The sequence below is a fragment of the Scyliorhinus torazame genome, chromosome 26 (assembly GCF_047496885.1).
Source record: "Scyliorhinus torazame isolate Kashiwa2021f chromosome 26, sScyTor2.1, whole genome shotgun sequence".
NCBI lineage: Eukaryota > Metazoa > Chordata > Chondrichthyes > Carcharhiniformes > Scyliorhinidae > Scyliorhinus > Scyliorhinus torazame.
The window spans coordinates 41,945,564-41,965,455 of NC_092732.1; the positions used below are offsets into that span (position 1 = coordinate 41,945,564).

Genomic DNA, 19,892 nt, shown 5'->3' on the forward strand with positions numbered 1-19,892 from the left:
AGCACGGTGTGGGAATGGGATCAGGAATGTAACCATTACATTACTGTACCCCTGGGTACAGCACGGTGTGGGAATGGGATCAGGAATGTAACCATTACATTACTGTACCCCTGGGTACAGCACGGTGTGGGAATGGGATCAGGAATGTAACCATTACATTACTGTACCTCTGCGTACAGCACGGTGTGGGAATGGGATCAGGAATGTAACCATTACATTACTGTACCTCTGCGTACAGCACGGTGTGGGAATGGGGTCAGGAATGTAACCATTACATTACTGTACCCCTGCGTACAGCATGGTGTGGGAATGGGATCAGGAATGTGACCATTACATTACTGTACCCCTGGGTACAGCACGGTGTGGGAATGGGATCAGGAATGTGACCATTACATTACTGTACCCCTGGGTACAGCACGGTGTGGGAATGGGATCAGGAATGTGACCATTACATTACTGTACCCCTGGGTACAGCACGGTGTGGGAATGGGATCAGGAATGTAACCATTACATTACTGTACCCCTGCGTACAGCACGGTGTGGGAATGGGATCAGGAATGTGACCATTACATTGCTGTACCCCTGTGTACAGCACGGTGTGGGAATGGGATCAGGAATGTAACCATTACATTACTGTACCCCTGGGTACAGCACGGTGTGGGAATGGGATCAGGAATGTAACCATTACATTACTGTACCCCTGCGTACAGCACGGTGTGGGAATGGGATCAGGAATGTAACCATTACATTACTGTACCCGTGCGTACAGCACGGTGTGGGAATACGATCCAGGAATGTAACCATTACATTACTGTACCCGTGCGTACAGCACGGTGTGGGAATGGGATCAGGAATGTAACCATTACATTACTGTACCCCTGTGTACAGCACGGTGTGGGAATGGGATCAGGAATGTAACCATTACATTACTGTACCCCTGGGTACAGCACGGTGTGGGAATACGATCCAGGAATGTAACCATTACATTACTGTACCCCTGCGTACAGCGCGGTGTGGGAATGGGATCAGGAATGTAACCATTACATTACTGTACCCCTGGGTACAGCACGGTGTGGGAATGGGATCAGGAATGTGACCATTACATTACTGTACCCCTGCGTACAGCACGGTGTGGGAATGGGATCAGGAATGTAACCATTACATTACTGTACCCCTGGGTACAGCACGGTGTGGGAATGGGATCAGGAATGTAACCATTACATTACTGTACCTCTGGGTGCAGCACGGTGTGGGAATGGGATCAGGAATGTAACCATTGCATTACTGTACCCCTGCGTACAGCACGGTGTGGGAATGGGATCAGGAATGTAACCATTACATTACTGTACCCCTGGGTACAGCACGGTGTGGGAATGGGATCAGGAATGTAACCATTACATTACTGTACCCCTGGGTACAGCACGGTGTGGGAATGGGATCAGGAATGTAACCATTACATTACTGTACCTCTGCGTACAGCACGGTGTGGGAATGGGATCAGGAATGTAACCATTACATTACTGTACCTCTGCGTACAGCACGGTGTGGGAATGGGGTCAGGAATGTAACCATTACATTACTGTACCCCTGCGTACAGCATGGTGTGGGAATGGGATCAGGAATGTGACCATTACATTACTGTACCCCTGGGTACAGCACGGTGTGGGAATGGGATCAGGAATGTGACCATTACATTACTGTACCCCTGGGTACAGCACGGTGTGGGAATGGGATCAGGAATGTGACCATTACATTACTGTACCCCTGGGTACAGCACGGTGTGGGAATGGGATCAGGAATGTAACCATTACATTACTGTACCCCTGCGTACAGCACGGTGTGGGAATGGGATCAGGAATGTGACCATTACATTGCTGTACCCCTGTGTACAGCACGGTGTGGGAATGGGATCAGGAATGTAACCATTACATTACTGTACCCCTGGGTACAGCACGGTGTGGGAATGGGATCAGGAATGTAACCATTACATTACTGTACCCCTGCGTACAGCACGGTGTGGGAATGGGATCAGGAATGTAACCATTACATTACTGTACCCCTGTGTACAGCACGGTGTGGGAATGGGATCAGGAATGTAACCATTACATTACAATACCCCTGGGTACAGCAAGGTGTGGGAATGGGATCAGGAATGTAACCATTACATTACTGTACCCCTGTGTACAGCACGGTGTGGGAATGGGATCAGGAATGTAACCATTACATTACTGTACCCCTGCGTACAGCACGGTGTGGGAATGGGATCAGGAATGTAACCATTGCATTACTGTACCTCTGGGTGCAGCACGGTGTGGGAATGGGATCAGGAATGTAACCATTACATTACTGTACCCCTGGGTACAGCACGGTGTGGGAATGGGATCAGGAATGTGACCATTACATTACTGTACCCCTGCGTACAGCACGGTGTGGGAATGGGATCAGGAATGTAACCATTACATTACTGTACCCGTGCGTACAGCACGGTGTGGGAATACGATCCAGGAATGTAACCATTACATTACAATACCCCTGGGTACAGCAAGGTGTGGGAATGGGATCAGGAATGTAACCATTACATTACTGTACCCCTGGGTACAGCACGGTGTGGGAATACGATCCAGGAATGTAACCATTACATTACTGTACCCCTGCGTACAGCACGGTGTGGGAATGGGATCAGGAATGTAACCATTACATTACTGTACCCCTGTGTACAGCACGGTGTAGGAATGGGATCAGGAATGTAACCATTACATTACTGTACCCCTGGGTACAGCACGGTGTGGGAATACGATCCAGGAATGTAACCATTACATTACTGTACCCCTGCGTACAGCGCGGTGTGGGAATGGGATCAGGAATGTAACCATTACATTACTGTACCCCTGGGTACAGCACGGTGTGGGAATGGGATCAGGAATGTGACCATTACATTACTGTACCCCTGTGTACAGCACGGTGTGGGAATGGGATCAGGAATGTAACCATTACATTACTGTACCCCTGGGTACAGCACGGTGTGGGAATGGGATCAGGAATGTAACCATTACATTACTGTACCCCTGGGTACAGCACGGTGTGGGAATGGGATCAGGAATGTAACCATTACATTACTGTACCTCTGCGTACAGCACGGTGTGGGAATGGGATCAGGAATGTAACCATTACATTACTGTACCTCTGCGTACAGCACGGTGTGGGAATGGGGTCAGGAATGTAACCATTACATTACTGTACCCCTGCGTACAGCACGGTGTGGGAATGGGATCAGGAATGTGACCATTACATTACTGTACCCCTGGGTACAGCACGGTGTGGGAATGGGATCAGGAATGTGACCATTACATTACTGTACCCCTGGGTACAGCACGGTGTGGGAATGGGATCAGGAATGTGACCATTACATTGCTGTACCCCTGTGTACAGCACGGTGTGGGAATGGGATCAGGAATGTAACCATTACATTACTGTACCCCTGGGTACAGCACGGTGTGGGAATGGGATCAGGAATGTAACCATTACATTACTGTACCCCTGGGTACAGCACGGTGTGGGAATGGGATCAGGAATGTAACCATTACATTACTGTACCCCTGGGTACAGCACGGTGTGGGAATGGGATCAGGAATGTAACCATTACATTACTGTACCCCTGGGTACAGCACGGTGTGGGAATGGGATCAGGAATGTAACCATTACATTACTGTACCCCTGGGTACAGCACGGTGTGGGAATGGGATCAGGAATGTAACCATTGCATTACTGTACCTCTGGGTACAGCACGGTGTGGGAATGGGATCAGGAATGTAACCATTGCATTACTGTACCCCTGGGTACAGCACGGTGTGGGAATGGGATCAGGAATGTAACCATTACATTACTGTACCCCTGGGTACAGCACGGTGTGGGAATGGGATCAGGAATGTAACCATTACATTACTGTACCCCTGGGTACAGCACGGTGTGGGAATGGGATCAGGAATGTAACCATTACATTACTGTACCCCTGCGTACAGCACGGTGTGGGAATGGGATCAGGAATGTAACCATTACATTACTGTACCCCTGGGTACAGCACGGTGTGGGAATGGGATCAGGAATGTGACCATTACATTACTGTACCCCTGCGTACAGCACGGTGTGGGAATGGGATCAGGAATGTGACCATTACATTACTGTACCCCTGCGTACAGCACGGTGTGGGAATGGGATCAGGAATGTAACCATTACATTACTGTACCCCTGGGTACAGCACGGTGTGGGAATGGGATCAGGAATGTAACCATTGCATTACTGTACCTCTGGGTACAGCACGGTGTGGGAATGGGATCAGGAATGTAACCATTGCATTACTGTACCCCTGGGTACAGCACGGTGTGGGAATGGGATCAGGAATGTAACCATTACATTACTGTACCCCTGGGTACAGCACGGTGTGGGAATGGGATCAGGAATGTAACCATTACATTACTGTACCCCTGGGTACAGCACGGTGTGGGAATGGGATCCAGGAATGTAACCATTACATTACTGTACCCCTGCGTACAGCACATTGTGGGAATGGGATCAGGAATGTAACCATTACATTACTGTACCCCTGCGTACAGCACATTGTGGGAATGGGATCAGGAATGTAACCATTACATTACTGTACCCCTGCGTACAGCACGGTGTGGGAATGGGATCAGGAATGTGACCATTACATTACTGTACCCCTGGGTACAGCACGGTGTGGGAATGGGATCAGGAATGTGACCATTACATTACTGTACCCCTGCGTACAGCACGGTGTGGGAATGGGATCAGGAATGTAACCATTACATTACAGTACCCCTGTGTACAGCACGGTGTGGGAATGGGATCAGGAATGTAACCATTACATTACTGTACCCCTGTGTACAGCACGGTGTGGGAATGGGATCAGGAATGTAACCATTACATTACAATACCCCTGTGTACAGCACGGTGTGGGAATGGGATCAGGAATGTAACCATTACATTACAATACCCCTGTGTACAGCACGGTGTGGGAATGGGATCAGGAATGTAACCATTACATTACTGTACCCCTGTGTACAGCACGGTGTGGGAATGGGATCAGGAATGTAACCATTACATTACTGTACTCCTGGGTACAGCACGGTGTGGGAATGGGATCAGGAATGTAACCATTACATTACTGTACCCCTGCGTGCAGCACGGTGTGGGAATGGGATCAGGAATGTAACCATTACATTACTGTACCCCTGTGTACAACACGGTGTGGGAATGGGATCAGGAATGTAACCATTACATTACTGTACCCCTGGGTACAGCACGGTGTGGGAATGGGATCAGGAATGTAACCATTACATTGCTGTACCCCTGGGTACAGCACGGTGTGGGAATGGGATCAGGAATGTAACCATTGCATTACTGTACCCCTGGGTACAGCACGGTGTGGGAATGGGATCAGGAATGTAACCATTACATTACTGTACCCCTGGGTACAGCACGGTGTGGGAATGGGATCAGGAATGTAACCATTACATTACTGTACCCCTGGGTACAGCACGGTGTGGGAATGGGATCAGGAATGTAACCATTACATTACTGTACCCCTGGGTACAGCACGGTGTGGGAATACAATCCAGGAATGTAACCATTACATTACTGTACCCCTGGGTACAACACGGTGTGGGAATGGGATCAGGAATGTAACCATTACATTACTGTACCCCTGGGTACAGCACGGTGTGGGAATACACTCCAGGAATGTAACCATTACTGTACCCCTGGGTACAGCACGGTGTGGGAATGGGATCAGGAATGTAACCATTACATTGCTGTACCCCTGGGTACAGCACGGTGTGGGAATGGGATCAGGAATGTAACCATTACATTACTGTACCCCTAGGTACAGCACGGTGTGGGAATGGGATCAGGAATGTAACCATTACATTACTGTACCCCTGGGTACAGCACGGTGTGGGAATACACTCCAGGAATGTAACCATTACTGTACCCCTGGGTACAGCACGGTGTGGGAATGGGATACAGGAATGTAACCATTACATTACTGTACCTCTGGGTACAGCACGGTGTGGGAATGGGATCAGGAATGTAACCATTACATTGCTGTACCCCTGCGTACAGCACGGTTTGGGAATGGGATTAGGAATGTAACCATTACATTACTGTACCCCTGCGTACAGCACGGTGTGGGAATACGATCCAGGAATGTAACCATTATATTACTGTACCCCTGCGTACAGCGCGGTGTGGGAATGGGATCAGGAATGTAACCATTACATTACTGTACCCCAGCGTACAGCACGGTGTGGGAATGGGATCAGGAATGTAACCATTACATTACTGTACCCCTGTGTACAGCACGGTGTGGGAATGGGAACAGGAATGTAACCATTACATTACTGTACCCCTGGGTACAGCACGGTGTGGGAATGGGATCAGGAATGTAACCATTGCATTACTGTACCCCTGCGTACAGCACGGTGTGGGAATGGGATCAGGAATGTAACCATTACATTACTGTACCCCTGCGTACAGCACGGTGTGGGAATGGGATCAGGAATGTAACCATTATATTACTGTACCCCTGGATACAGCACGGTGTGGGAATGGGATCAGGAATGTAACCATTACATTACTGTACCCCTGGGTGCAGCACGGTGTGGGAATACGATCCAGGAATGTAACCATTACATTACTGTACCCCTGGGTACAGCACGGTGTGGGAATGGGATCCAGGAATGTAACCATTACATTACTGTACCCCTGGGTACAGCGCGGTGTGGGAATGGGATCCAGGAATGTAACCACTGCATTACTGTACCCCTGCGTACAGCACGGTGTGGGAATGGGAACAGGAATGTAACCATTACATTACTGTACCCCTGTGTACAGCACGGTGTGGGAATGGGATCAGGAATGTGACCATTACATTACTGTACCCCTGGGTACAGCACGGTGTGGGAATGGGATCAGGAATGTAACCATTACATTACTGTACCCCTGGGTACAGCACGGTGTGGGAATGGGATCAGGAATGTAACCATTACATTACTGTACCCCTGGGTACAGCACGGTGTGGGAATACGATCCAGGAATGTAACCATTACATTACTGTACCCCTGGGTACAGCACGGTGTGGGAATGGGATCAGGAATGTAACCATTACATTACTGTACCCCTGCGTACAGCACGGTGTGGGAATACGATCCAGGGATGTAACCATTACATTACTGTACCCCTGCGTACAGCACGGTGTGGGAATGGGATCAGGAATGTAACCATTACATTACTGTACCCCTGCGTACAGCACGGTGTGGGAATGGGATCAGGAATGTGACCATTACATTACTGTACCCCTGCGTACAGCACGGTGTGGGAATACGATCCAGGGATGTAACCATTACATTACTGTACCCGTGCGTACAGCACGGTGTGGGAATGGGATCAGGAATGTGACCATTACATTACTGTACCCCTGGGTACAGCACGGTGTGGGAATGGGATCAGGAATGTAACCATTACATTACTGTACCCCTGTGTACAGCACGGTGTGGGAATACGATCCAGGGATGTAACCATTACATTACTGTACCCCTGGGTACAGCACGGTGTGGGAATGGGATCAGGAATGTAACCATTGCATTACTGTACCCCTGCGTACAGCACGGTGTGGGAATGGGATCAGGAATGTAACCATTACATTACTGTACCCCTGGGTACAGCACGGTGCGGGAATGGGATCAGGAATGTAACCATTACATTACTGTACCCCTGGGTACAGCACGGTGTGGGAATACAATCCAGGAATGTAACCATTACATTACTGTACCCCTGGGTACAACACGGTGTGGGAATGGGATCAGGAATGTAACCATTACATTACTGTACCCCTGGGTACAGCACGGTGTGGGAATACACTCCAGGAATGTAACCATTACTGTACCCCTGGGTACAGCACGGTGTGGGAATGGGATCAGGAATGTAACCATTACATTGCTGTACCCCTGGGTACAGCACGGTGTGGGAATGGGATCAGGAATGTAACCATTACATTGCTGTACCCCTGGGTCCAGCACGGTGTGGGAATGGGATCAGGAATGTAACCATTACATTACTGTACCCCTGGGTACAGCACGGTGTGGGAATACACTCCAGGAATGTAACCATTACTGTACCCCTGGGTACAGCACGGTGTGGGAATGGGATACAGGAATGTAACCATTACATTACTGTACCCCTGGGTATAGCACGGTGTGGGAATGGGATCAGGAATGTAACCATTACATTACTGTACCCCTGGGTACAGCACGGTGTGGGAATACAATCCAGGAATGTAACCATTACATTACTGTACCCCTGCGTACAGCACGGTGTGGGAATGGGATCAGGAATGTAACCATTGCATTACTGTACCCCTGCGTACAGCACGGTGTGGGAATGGGATCAGGAATGTAACCATTACATTACTGTACCCCTGGGTACAGCACGGTGTGGGAATGGGATCAGGAATGTAACCATTACATTACTGTACCCCTGGGTACAGCACGGTGTGGGAATACAATCCAGGAATGTAACCATTACATTACTGTACCCCTGGGTACAACACGGTGTGGGAATGGGATCAGGAATGTAACCATTACATTACTGTACCCCTGGGTACAGCACGGTGTGGGAATACACTCCAGGAATGTAACCATTACTGTACCCCTGGGTACAGCACGGTGTGGGAATGGGATCAGGAATGTAACCATTACATTGCTGTACCCCTGGGTACAGCACGGTGTGGGAATGGGATCAGGAATGTAACCATTACATTGCTGTACCCCTGGGTACAGCACGGTGTGGGAATGGGATCAGGAATGTAACCATTACATTACTGTACCCCTGGGTACAGCACGGTGTGGGAATACACTCCAGGAATGTAACCATTACTGTACCCCTGGGTACAGCACGGTGTGGGAATGGGATACAGGAATGTAACCATTACATTACTGTACCTCTGGGTACAGCACGGTGTGGGAATGGGATCAGGAATGTAACCATTACATTGCTGTACCCCTGCGTACAGCACGGTTTGGGAATGGGATCAGGAATGTAACCATTACATTGCTGTACCCCTGCGTACAGCACGGTGTGGGAATGGGATCAGGAATGTAACCATTACATTACTGTACCCCTGCGTACAGCACGGTGTGGGAATACGATCCAGGAATGTAACCATTATATTACTGTACCCCTGCGTACAGCACGGTGTGGGAATGGGATCAGGAATGTGACCATTACATTACTGTACCCCTGTGTACAGCACGGTGTGGGAATGGGAACAGGAATGTAACCATTACATTACTGTACCCCTGGGTACAGCACGGTGTGGGAATGGGATCAGGAATGTAACCATTACATTACTGTACCCCTGGGTACAGCACGGTGTGGGAATGGGATCAGGAATGTAACCATTACATTACTGTACCCCTGGGTACAGCACGGTGTGGGAATGGGATCAGGAATGTAACCATTACATTACTGTACCCCTGGGTACAGTACGGTGTGGGAATGGGATCAGGAATGTAACCATTGCATTACTGTACCCCTGCGTACAGCACGGTGTGGGAATGGGATCAGGAATGTAACCATTACATTACTGTACCCCTGGGTACAGCACGGTGTGGGAATGGGATCAGGAATGTAACCATTACATTACTGTACCCCTGGGTGCAGCACGGTGTGGGAATACGATCCAGGAATGTAACCATTACATTACTGTACCCCTGCGTACAGCGCGGTGTGGGAATGGGATCCAGGAATGTAACCATTACATTACTGTACCCCTGGGTACAGCACGGTGTGGGAATGGGATCAGGAATGTAACCATTACATTACTGTACCCCTGGGTACAGCACGGTGTGGGAATGGGATCAGGAATGTAACCATTACATTATTGTACCCCTGGGTACAGCACGGTGTGGGAATACGATCCAGGGATGTAACCATTACATTACTGTACCCCTGTGTACAGCACGGTGTGGGAATACGATCCAGGAATGTAACCATTACATTACTGTACCCCTGGGTACAGCACGGTGTGGGAATGGGATCAGGAATGTAACCATTACATTACTGTACCCCTGGGTACAGCACGGTGTGGGAATACGATCCAGGGATGTAACCATTACATTACTGTACCCCTGTGTACAGCACGGTGTGGGAATACGATCCAGGAATGTAACCATTACATTACTGTACCCCTGGGTACAGCACGGTGTGGGAATGGGATCAGGAATGTAACCATTACATTACTGTACCCCTGGGTACAGCACGGTGTGGGAATACGATCCAGGAATGTAACCATTACATTACTGTACCCCTGGGTACAGCACGGTGTGGGAATGGGATCAGGAATGTAACCATTACATTACTGTACCCCTGCGTACAGCACGGTGTGGGAATACGATCCAGGGATGTAACCATTACATTACTGTACCCGTGCGTACAGCACGGTGTGGGAATGGGATCAGGAATGTGACCATTACATTACTGTACCCCTGGGCACAGCACGGTGTGGGAATGGGATCAGGAATGTAACCATTACATTACTGTACCCCTGGGTACAGTACGGTGTGGGAATGGGATCAGAATGTAACCATTACATTACTGTACCCCTGCGTACAGCACGGTGTGGGAATGGGATCAGGAATGTGACCATTACATTACTGTACCCCTGGGTACAGCACGGTGTGGGAATACGATCCAGGAATGTAACCATTACATTACTGTACCCCTGCGTACAGCACGGTGTGGGAATACAATCCAGGGATGTAACCATTACATTACTGTACCCGTGCGTACAGCACGGTGTGGGAATGGGATCAGGAATGTAACCATTACATTACTGTACCCCTGGGTACAGCACGGTGTGGGAATGGGATCAGGAATGTAACCATTATATTACTGTACCCCTGCGTACAGCACGGTGTGGGAATACAATCCAGGAATGTAACCATTACATTACTGTACCCCTGGGTACAGCATGGTGTGGGAATGGGATCAGGAATGTAACCATTACATTACTGTACCCCTGCGTACAGCACGGTGTGGGAATACGATCCAGGGATGTAACCATTACATTACTGTACCTGTGCGTACAGCACGGTGTGGGAATGGGATCAGGAATGTGACCATTACATTACTGTACCCCTGGGTACAGCACGGTGTGGGAATGGGATCAGGAATGTAACCATTACATTACTGTACCCCTGTGTACAGCACGGTGTGGGAATACGATCCAGGGATGTAACCATTACATTACTGTACCCCTGGGTACAGCACGGTATGGGAATGGGATCAGGAATGTAACCATTACATTACTGTACCCCTGCGTACAGCACGGTGTGGGAATGGGATCAGGAATGTGACCATTACATTACTGTACCCCTGGGTACAGCACGGTGTGGGAATGGGATCAGGAATGTAACCATTACAATTCTATACCCCTGCGTACGGCACGGTGTGGGAATGGGATCAGGAATGTAACCATTATATTACTGTACCCCTGCGTACAGCACGGTGTGGGAATACAATCCAGGAATGTAACCATTACATTACTGTACCCCTGGGTACAGCATGGTGTGGGAATACGATCCAGGAATGTAACCATTACATTACTGTACCCGTGCGTACAGCACGGTGTGGGAATGGGATCAGGAATGTGACCATTACATTACTGTACCCCTGCGTACAGCACGGTGTGGGAATGGGATCAGGAATGTGACCATTACATTACTGTACCCCTGGGTACAGCACGGTGTGGGAATGGGATCAGGAATGTAACCATTACATTACTGTACCCCTTCGTACAGGGGGATCTGGTTTTGGGTGCAGTATGTTTTGCTTATCTGATAACTGACTGCTGTATGTTTGTTTGCAGGATCCAGCAGTGCTAGAACACAGCATGGAGCATCAGCAACCTGCTATGAACCAGCCTTATAACCCGTTTGAAGGAGGTAGAGGGGTAGGTGGAGCTGGAAGGCCCAATATTATCTAAACACAGCTATGTACCTGTGACACTGCCTCCTCATTCCAATCCGAAACAACACTGGCACGAAACTTATCGATTAGATTCCAGTCTAACTCACCCCCAGGTATCTGTTATTCTATATCTAAACCACCCCGAACCCCTCGATTAGATTCCAGTCTGTAACTCACTCCCGGGTATCTGTTATTCTATATATAAACCACCCCGAACCCCTCGATTAGATTCCAGTCTGTAACTCGCTCCCGGGTATCTGTTATTCTGTATATAAACCACCCCGAACCCCTCGATTAGATTCCAGTCTGTAACTCACTCCCGGGATCTATTATTCTATATATAAACCACCCCGAACCCCTCGATTATGTTCCAGTCTGTAATTCACTCCCGGGTATCTGTTATTCTGTATATAAACCACCCTGAACCCCTCCATTAGATTCCAGTCTAACTCACTCCCGGATATCTGTTATTCTATATATAAACCACCCCGAACTACTCTATTAGATTCCAGTCTGTAACTCACTCCCGGGATCTGTTATTGTACATATAAGCCACCCCGAACACCTCATTTAGATTCCAGTCTGTAACTCACTCCCGGGTATCTGTTATTCTATATATAAACCACCCCGAACCCCTCGATTAGATTCCAGTCTGTAACTCACTCCCGGGTATCTGTTATTCTATATATAAACCACCCCGAACCCCTCGATTAGATTCCAGTCTGTAACTCACTCCCGGGTATCTGTTATTCTATATATAAACCACCCCGAACCCCTCGATTAGATTCCAGTCTGTAACTCACTTCCGGGTATCTGTTATTCTATATATAAACAATCCCAAACCCCTCGATTAGATTCCGGTCTGTAACTCACTCCCGGGATCTGTTATTCTAAATATAAACCACGCCGAACCCCTCGATTAGATTCCAGTCTGTAACTCACTCCCGGGTATCTGTTGTTCTGTATATAAACCACGCCGAACCCCTCGATTAGATTCCAGTCTGTAACTCACTCCCAGGTATCTGTTATTCTATATATAAACCACCCCGAACCGCTCGATTAGATTCCAGTCTGTAACTCACTCCCAGGTATCTGTTATTCTATGTATAAACCACCCCGAACCCCTCGATCAGATTCCAGTCTGTAACTCACTCCCGGGTATCGTATTATTTATACATATACTTGCAACACCTTGGTTGGATTTGAGACTGATGTAGTATTTGTTTATTCGAGTGATTAACATGAAAGGTACCATCAAGCTTTTTGGCTGTTGGTACGGCGACTGGAGACGGGTTAGTGGGGAGAGGCAGTGACATCTCTGTCCTCTCGGGGTGTGGGGAGCGGTCTGCACGCTGAGTGATGCAGAACGGGAGTGCAGTCATTGCAGTGGCGAACCACTGTCGAATATGAACAAGATAGAACTCTCTGTGACTCATCCAGACAGGTTCCTCGGGCGCTGGGCCCCTGGGGTAGCTCAGCTGGGGCTTGGATTTAGGCTATTTAACCAGACGGGGCATCGCAGCTGAGAAGAGGCCATTCTGATTGGCTCCTGCCAGTTCCTTGGAACAGGCTACCCAAAGACTGAGCTGCCGTTTAGCGAATGGAATGTAGGGGCAGCTTGATGGCGATGAGGAACTAGACGACTGAGGCTTGGGTACGTAGATACATGGAAGATGGAAGCAGGACGAGGCCTTTCAGCCCTTCGAGCCTGCTCCGCCATTCATCACCATCATGGCTGATCATCCAACTCAATAGCCTAATCCTGCTTTCTCCCCATAGCCTTCGATCCCATTCTCCCCAAGTGCTGTATCCAGCCACCTCTTGAATATATTCAAAGTTTTAGCATCAACTACTTCCTGTGGTAATGAATTCCACAGGCTCACCACTCTTTGGGTGAAGAAATGTCTCCTTATCTCTGTCCGAAATGGTTTACCCTGAATCCTCAGACTGTGACCCCTGGTTCTGGACACACCCATCATTGGTAACGCCTTCCCTGCATCTATCCTGTCCAGTCCTGTCAGAATTTTATAGTCTCTTTGAGATCCCCCCTCATTCTTCTGAACTCCAGCGAGAACAATCCCAACCTCGTCAATCTCTCCTCGTATGACAGTCCCGCCATCCCTGGAATCAGTCTGGTAAACCTTCGCTGCTCTCCCTCGAGAGCAAGAACATCCTTCCTCAGAGAAGGAGACAAAAACTGGTGTTATGAGCCAGGGTTTAGGGAACCCCAAAGTGTAGCATGAGTTCACCTGACCCACAACATTTCCTAGATTGTGGTATGGGGAGCACACGGCCCACTCTACAGGGGTGGGACAGCAGAAATGGAAAAGTATTTTTTCAAGCAAAACAATGTTTATTCTATGAACTCCAGTTAACCTTTTTAAAACATACAGTGAACATCTTAGCAACCCCCAAAGACCGCAACACTAAGTAAACCTTTCAGCTTTCCTTTTAACATCCATACGACTTAAAAACAAAACCTTTTATCAGAAGCACATCAGGTTAAAGTCACTACTGAAAACATTTATAATTCTGAATTCATCAAATGATCAAGAGACGGCCTTTTCATGGCAGAGAGAGCAGCAGTACACCCGCCCTGTCTGGCTTCAGCTCCAACACTGAAAACAAAACTAAAACTCACCCTGCAGCCTGCTCAAAACGAAAGTCAAAAGCTGAGAGACAGCCCAGCTCCACCCACTCTCTGACATCACTGCAGTAATAAACACACATTTCTTAAAGGTATTCCCACTACAGATATTTATATACACACCCATTTATTAAAGGTACTGTCACATAACACTGGGGGTAACAGTTATTAATTCAGCACGGGGAGGGGATGATGCATGGTCCCTGCTACATCGATCTGTGTGCACAGCACCCTCACCATCTGCTGTTTAAACCGAGCACAGCTGATTGCTTGCAGTGACTTTCCCTCACGCTCCCTCCCTCCCTCCCCTCTCTCTATGTTAATGTGCACACAAACTCTGGCAGTGGAGAACAGAGCTGTATGTGTGTAGCTGCTGTTCCAGATTACCATATGGTTAAAGGCGGTGTGCATGTTTCTGTTGCCTGATAAAGTTTATACTCTGCCTCTTGGGGGCATTTGCAAATGTAGGTAAAAAGCTAGAGAACAATCGAAGGGCATCTGGATTTCAATCCTTCAGGTGAGTGATGATTGTGACTTGTGTAGGCCCCAAAAAACGTCTGTGTTTTCTCAGTTCCTTTACCCCCAGGGACATGGGAACATAACAATCTAAGCTGACACACCTTGTGTAGTACGAAAGGAGCAACTCACTGTCAGAGGGTCAGTACTGAGGGAGCTCCGCACTGTCAGAGGGTCAGTACTGAGGGAGCGCCGCACTGTCAGAGGGTCAGTACTGAGGGAGTGCCGCACTGTCAGCGGGTCAGTCCTGAGGGAGCTCCGCACTGTCAGAGGGTCAGTCCTGAGGGAGCTCCGCACTGTCAGAGGGTCAGTACTGAGGGAGTGCCGCACTGTCAGAGGGTCAGTACTGAGGGAGTGCCGCACTGTGGGAGGGTCAGTACTGAGGGAGCGCTGCACTGTCAGCGGGTCAGTACTGAGGGAGTGCCGCACTGTCAGAGGGTCAGTACTGAGGGAGCGCCGCACTGTCAGAGGGTCAGTACTGAGGGAGCGCCGCACTGTCAGAGGGTCAGTACTGAGGGAGCGCCGCACTGTCAGAGGGTCAGTACTGAGGGAGCGCCGCACTGTCAGAGGGTCAGTACTGAGGGAGTGCCGCACTGTCAGAGGGTCAGTACTGAGGGAGTGCCGCACTGCCAGAGGGTCAGTACTGAGGGAGCGCCGCACTGTGGGAGGGTCAGTACTGAGGGAGTGCCGCACTGTGGGAGGGTCAGTACTGAGGGAGTGCCGCACTGTCAGAGGGTCAGTGCTGAGGGAGCGCCGCACTGTGGGAGGGTCAGTACTGAGGGAGCGCCGCACTGTCAGAGGGTCAGTACTGAGGGAGCGCCGCACTGTCAGAGGGTCAGTACTGAGGGAGCGCCGCACTGTCAGAGGGTCAGTACTGAGGGAGTGCCGCACTGTCAGAGGGTCAGTACTGAGGGAGTGCCGCACTGTCAGAGGGTCAGTACTGAGGGAGTGCCGCACTGTGGGAGGGTCAGTACTGAGGGAGTGCCGCACTGTGGGAGGGTCAGTACTGATGGAGTGCCGCACTGTCAGAGGGTCAGTACTGAGGGAGTGCCGCACTGTCAGAGGGTCAGTACTGAGGGAGTGCCGCACTGTCAGAGGGTCAGTACTGAGGGAGTGCTGCACTGTCAGAGGGTCAGTACTGAGGGAGTGTCGCACTGTCAGAGGGTCAGTACTGAGGGAGTGCCGCACTGTCAGAGAGTCAGTACTGAGGGAGCGCCGCACTGTGGGAGGGTCAGTACTGAGGGAACGCTGCACTGTCAGAGGGTCAGTACTGAGGGAGTGCCGCACTGTGGGAGGGTCAGTACTGAGGGAACGCTGCACTGTCAGAGGGTCAGTACTGAGGGAGTGCCGCACTGTCAGTGGGTCAGTACTGAGGGAGTGCCGCACTGTCAGAGGGTCAGTACTGAGGGAGTGCCACACTGTCAGAGGGTCAGTACTGAGGGAGTGCCGGACTGTCAGAGCGTCCACAACCCAAAGATGTGCAGGGTAGGTGGATTGGCCGCGCTAAATTGCCCCTTAATTGGAGAAAAATGAATTGGGTACTCTAAATTTATTTTGAAAAGGAAGGAGTGTCTGCACACTGATTGTTTTTTTTCCTGTTTTTCAGCCCCCTCCTGTGTACCAGGCTGCACCCATCATGACGACTCCTCTGCCACCGTGCCAGCCCGCGGAGCGACCGACACTACCTTCTGCCTCCTTAAACCCGAGGAGTCCAAACGAACAGCGGACATATGGAACACAGGTCTGCCACCACTCCTAAACACCCTGCCTGGAGAGGCCCCAGGACCCCGGGAACCCCTGCTTGCAGTGGCCCCGGGACCCCCTCTGCTACCTGCAGAGACCCTGGTTCCATTGTCCCCCATTCCCCCAGCTCCCGCAGTGCTGGCTGACCTCAGTAGGGTGGGTAGAGACCCCGGTTCCATTGCCCCCCCATCCCCCCAGCTCCCGCAGTGCTGGCTGACCTCAGTAGGGTGGGTAGAGACCCCGGTTCCATTGCCCCCCCATCCCCCCAGCTCCCGCAGTGCTGGCTGACCGCAGTAGGGTGGGTAGAGACCCCGGTTCCATTGTCCCCCATCCCCCCAGCTCCCGCAGTGCTGGCTGACCGCAGTAGGGTGGGTAGAGACCCCGGTTCCATTGTCCCCCATCTCCCCCCGGCTCCCGCAGTGCTGGCTGACCTCAGTAGGGTGGTAGAGACCCCGGTTCCATTGCCCCCCCATCCCCCCATCCCCCCAGCTCCCGCAGTGCTGGCTGACCGCAGTAGGGTGGGTAGAGACCCCGGTTCCATTGTCCCCCATCTCCCCCCGGGCTCCCGCAGTGCTGGCTGACCTCAGTAGGGTGGTAGAGACCCCGGTTCCATTGCCCCCCCATCCCCCCAGCTCCCGCAGTGCTGGCTGACCGCAGTAGGGTGGGTAGAGACCCCGGTTCCATTGTCCCCCATCCCCCCAGCTCCCGCAGTGCTGGCTGACCGCAGTAGGGTGGGTAGAGACCCCGGTTCCATTGTCCCCCATCTCCCCCCGGCTCCCGCAGTGCTGGCTGACCTCAGTAGGGTGGTAGAGACCCCGGTTCCATTGCCCCCCCATCCCCCCAGCTCCCGCAGTGCTGGCTGACCGCAGTAGGGTGGGTAGAGACCCCGGTTCCATTGTCCCCCATCTCCCCCCGGGCTCCCGCAGTGCTGGCTGACCTCAGTAGGGTGGGTAGAGACCCTGGTTCCATTGCCCCCCCATCCCCCCAGCTCCCGCAGTGCTGGCTGACCGCAGTAGGGTGGGTAGAGACCCCGGTTCCATTGTCCCCCATCCCCCAGCTCCCGCAGTGCTGGCTGACCTCAGTAGGGTGGGTAGAGACCCCGGTTCCATTGCCCCCCCATCCCCCGAGCTCCCGCAGTGCTGGCTGACCGCAGTAGGGTGGGTAGAGACCCTGGTTCCATTGCCCCCCCATCCCCCCAGCTCCCGCAGTGCTGGCTGACCGCAGTAGGGTGGTAGAGACCCCGGTTCCATTGTCCCCCATCTCCCCCCCAGCTCCCGCAGTGCTGGCTGACCGCAGTAGGGTGGGTAGAGACCCCGGTTCCATTGTCCCCCCCCCCCAGCTCTCGCAGTGCTGGCTGACCGCAGTAGGGTGGGTAGAGACCCCGGTTCCATTGTCCCCCCCCCCCCAGCTCCCGCAGTGCTGGCTGACTGTAGTAGGGTGGGTAGAGACCCTGGTTCCATTGTCCCCCATTCCCCCAGCTCCCGCAGTGCTGGCTGACCGCAGTAGGGTGGGTAGAGACCCCGGTTCCATTGTCCCCCATCTCCCCCCGGGCTCCCGCAGTGCTGGCTGATCTCAGTAGGGTGGGTAGAGACCCCGGTTCCATTGTCCCCCATCCCCCCCCCAGCTCCCGCAGTGCTGGCTGATCTCAGTAGGGTGGGTAGAGACCCCAGTTCCATTGCCCCCCATCCCCCCCAGCTCCCGCAGTGCTGGCTGACTGCAGTAGGGTGGGTAGAGACCCCGGTTCCATTGTCCCCCCCCCCCCCCCCAGCTCCCGCAGTGCTGGCTGACCGCAGTAGGGTGGGTAGAGACCCCGGTTCCATTGTCCCCCCCCCCCCCCCCAGCTCCCGCAGTGCTGGCTGACCTCAGTAGGCTGGTAGAGACCCCGGTTCCATTGCCCCCCCATCCCCCCCCCAGCTCCCGCAGTGCTGGCTGATCTCAGTAGGGTGGGTAGAGACCCCGGTTCCATTGTCTCCCCCCCCTCAGCTCCCGCAGTGCTGGCTGATCTCAGTAGGGTGGGTAGAGACCCCGGTTCCATTGTCCCCCATCTCCCCCCCCCCCCAGCTCCTGCAGTGCTGGCTGACCTCAGTAGGGTGGGTAGAGACCCCGGTTCCTTTGCCCCCCATCCCCCCCAGCTCCCGCAGTGCTGGCTGACCGCAGTAGGGTGGGTAGAGACCCCAGTTCCATTGTCCCCCATCTCCCCCAGCTCCCGCAGTGCTGGCTGACCGCAGTAGGGTGGTAGAGACCCCGGTTCCATTGTCCCCCATCTCCCCCCCAGCTCCCGCAGTGCTGGCTGACCGCAGTAGGGTGGGTAGAGACCCCGGTTCCTTTGTCCCCCATCTCCCCCAGGGCTCCCGCAGTGCTGGCTGACCGCAGTAGGGTGGGTAGAGACCCCGGTTCCATTGCCCCCCATCTCCCCCCCAGCTCCCGCAGTGCTGGCTGACCGCAGTAGGGTGGGTAGAGACCCCGGTTCCATTGCCCCCCATCTCCCCCCCAGCTCCCGCAGTGCTGGCTGACCGCAGTAGGGTGGTAGAGACCCCGGTTCCATTGCCCCCCCATCCCCCCCAGCTCCCGCAGTGCTGGCTGACCGCAGTAGGGTGGGTAGAGACCCCGGTTCCTTTGTCCCCCATCTCCCCCAGGGCTCCCGCAGTGCTGGCTGACCTCAGTAGGGTGGGTAGAGACCCCGGTTCCATTGTCCCCCATCTCCCCCAGGGCTCCCGCAGTGCTGGCTGACCGCAGTAGGGTGGGTAGAGACCCCGGTTCCTTTGTCCCCCATCTCCCCCCCAGCTCCCGCAGTGCTGGCTGACTGTAGTAGGGTGGGTAGAGACCCCAGTTCCATTGTCCCCCCCCCCCCCAGCTCCCGCAGTGCTGGCTGACTGCAGTAGGGTGGGTAGAGACCCCGGTTCCATTGTCCCCCATCCCCCCCAGCTCCCGCAGTGCTGGCTGA

General features: G+C 52.1%; 1 protein-coding gene and 1 long non-coding RNA gene across 3 annotated transcripts in view; one reads left to right on the forward strand and one right to left on the reverse strand.

The window, feature by feature from the left end:
- The window catches only part of LOC140403007 (uncharacterized), a 130,121-nt gene that overhangs the window by 96,514 nt on the left and 13,715 nt on the right, over nucleotides 1–19,892 (reverse strand). The window lies entirely within an intron of this gene.
- LOC140403005 (secretory carrier-associated membrane protein 3-like) overlaps nucleotides 11,946–19,892 on the forward strand; it is a 40,664-nt gene continuing 32,717 nt past the window's right edge. The window contains exons 1-2 of one of the 2 annotated variants that reach the window (XM_072490661.1): nucleotides 11,946–12,025; nucleotides 16,812–16,946. In XM_072490661.1, coding sequence (XP_072346762.1) covers nucleotides 11,966–12,025; nucleotides 16,812–16,946 — 195 coding nt within the window. In that variant the 5' untranslated portion in view covers nucleotides 11,946–11,965. Of the gene's footprint in view, nucleotides 12,156–16,811; nucleotides 16,947–19,892 lie in introns of both variants that reach the window. The other variant, XM_072490662.1, reaches the window with a different exon arrangement.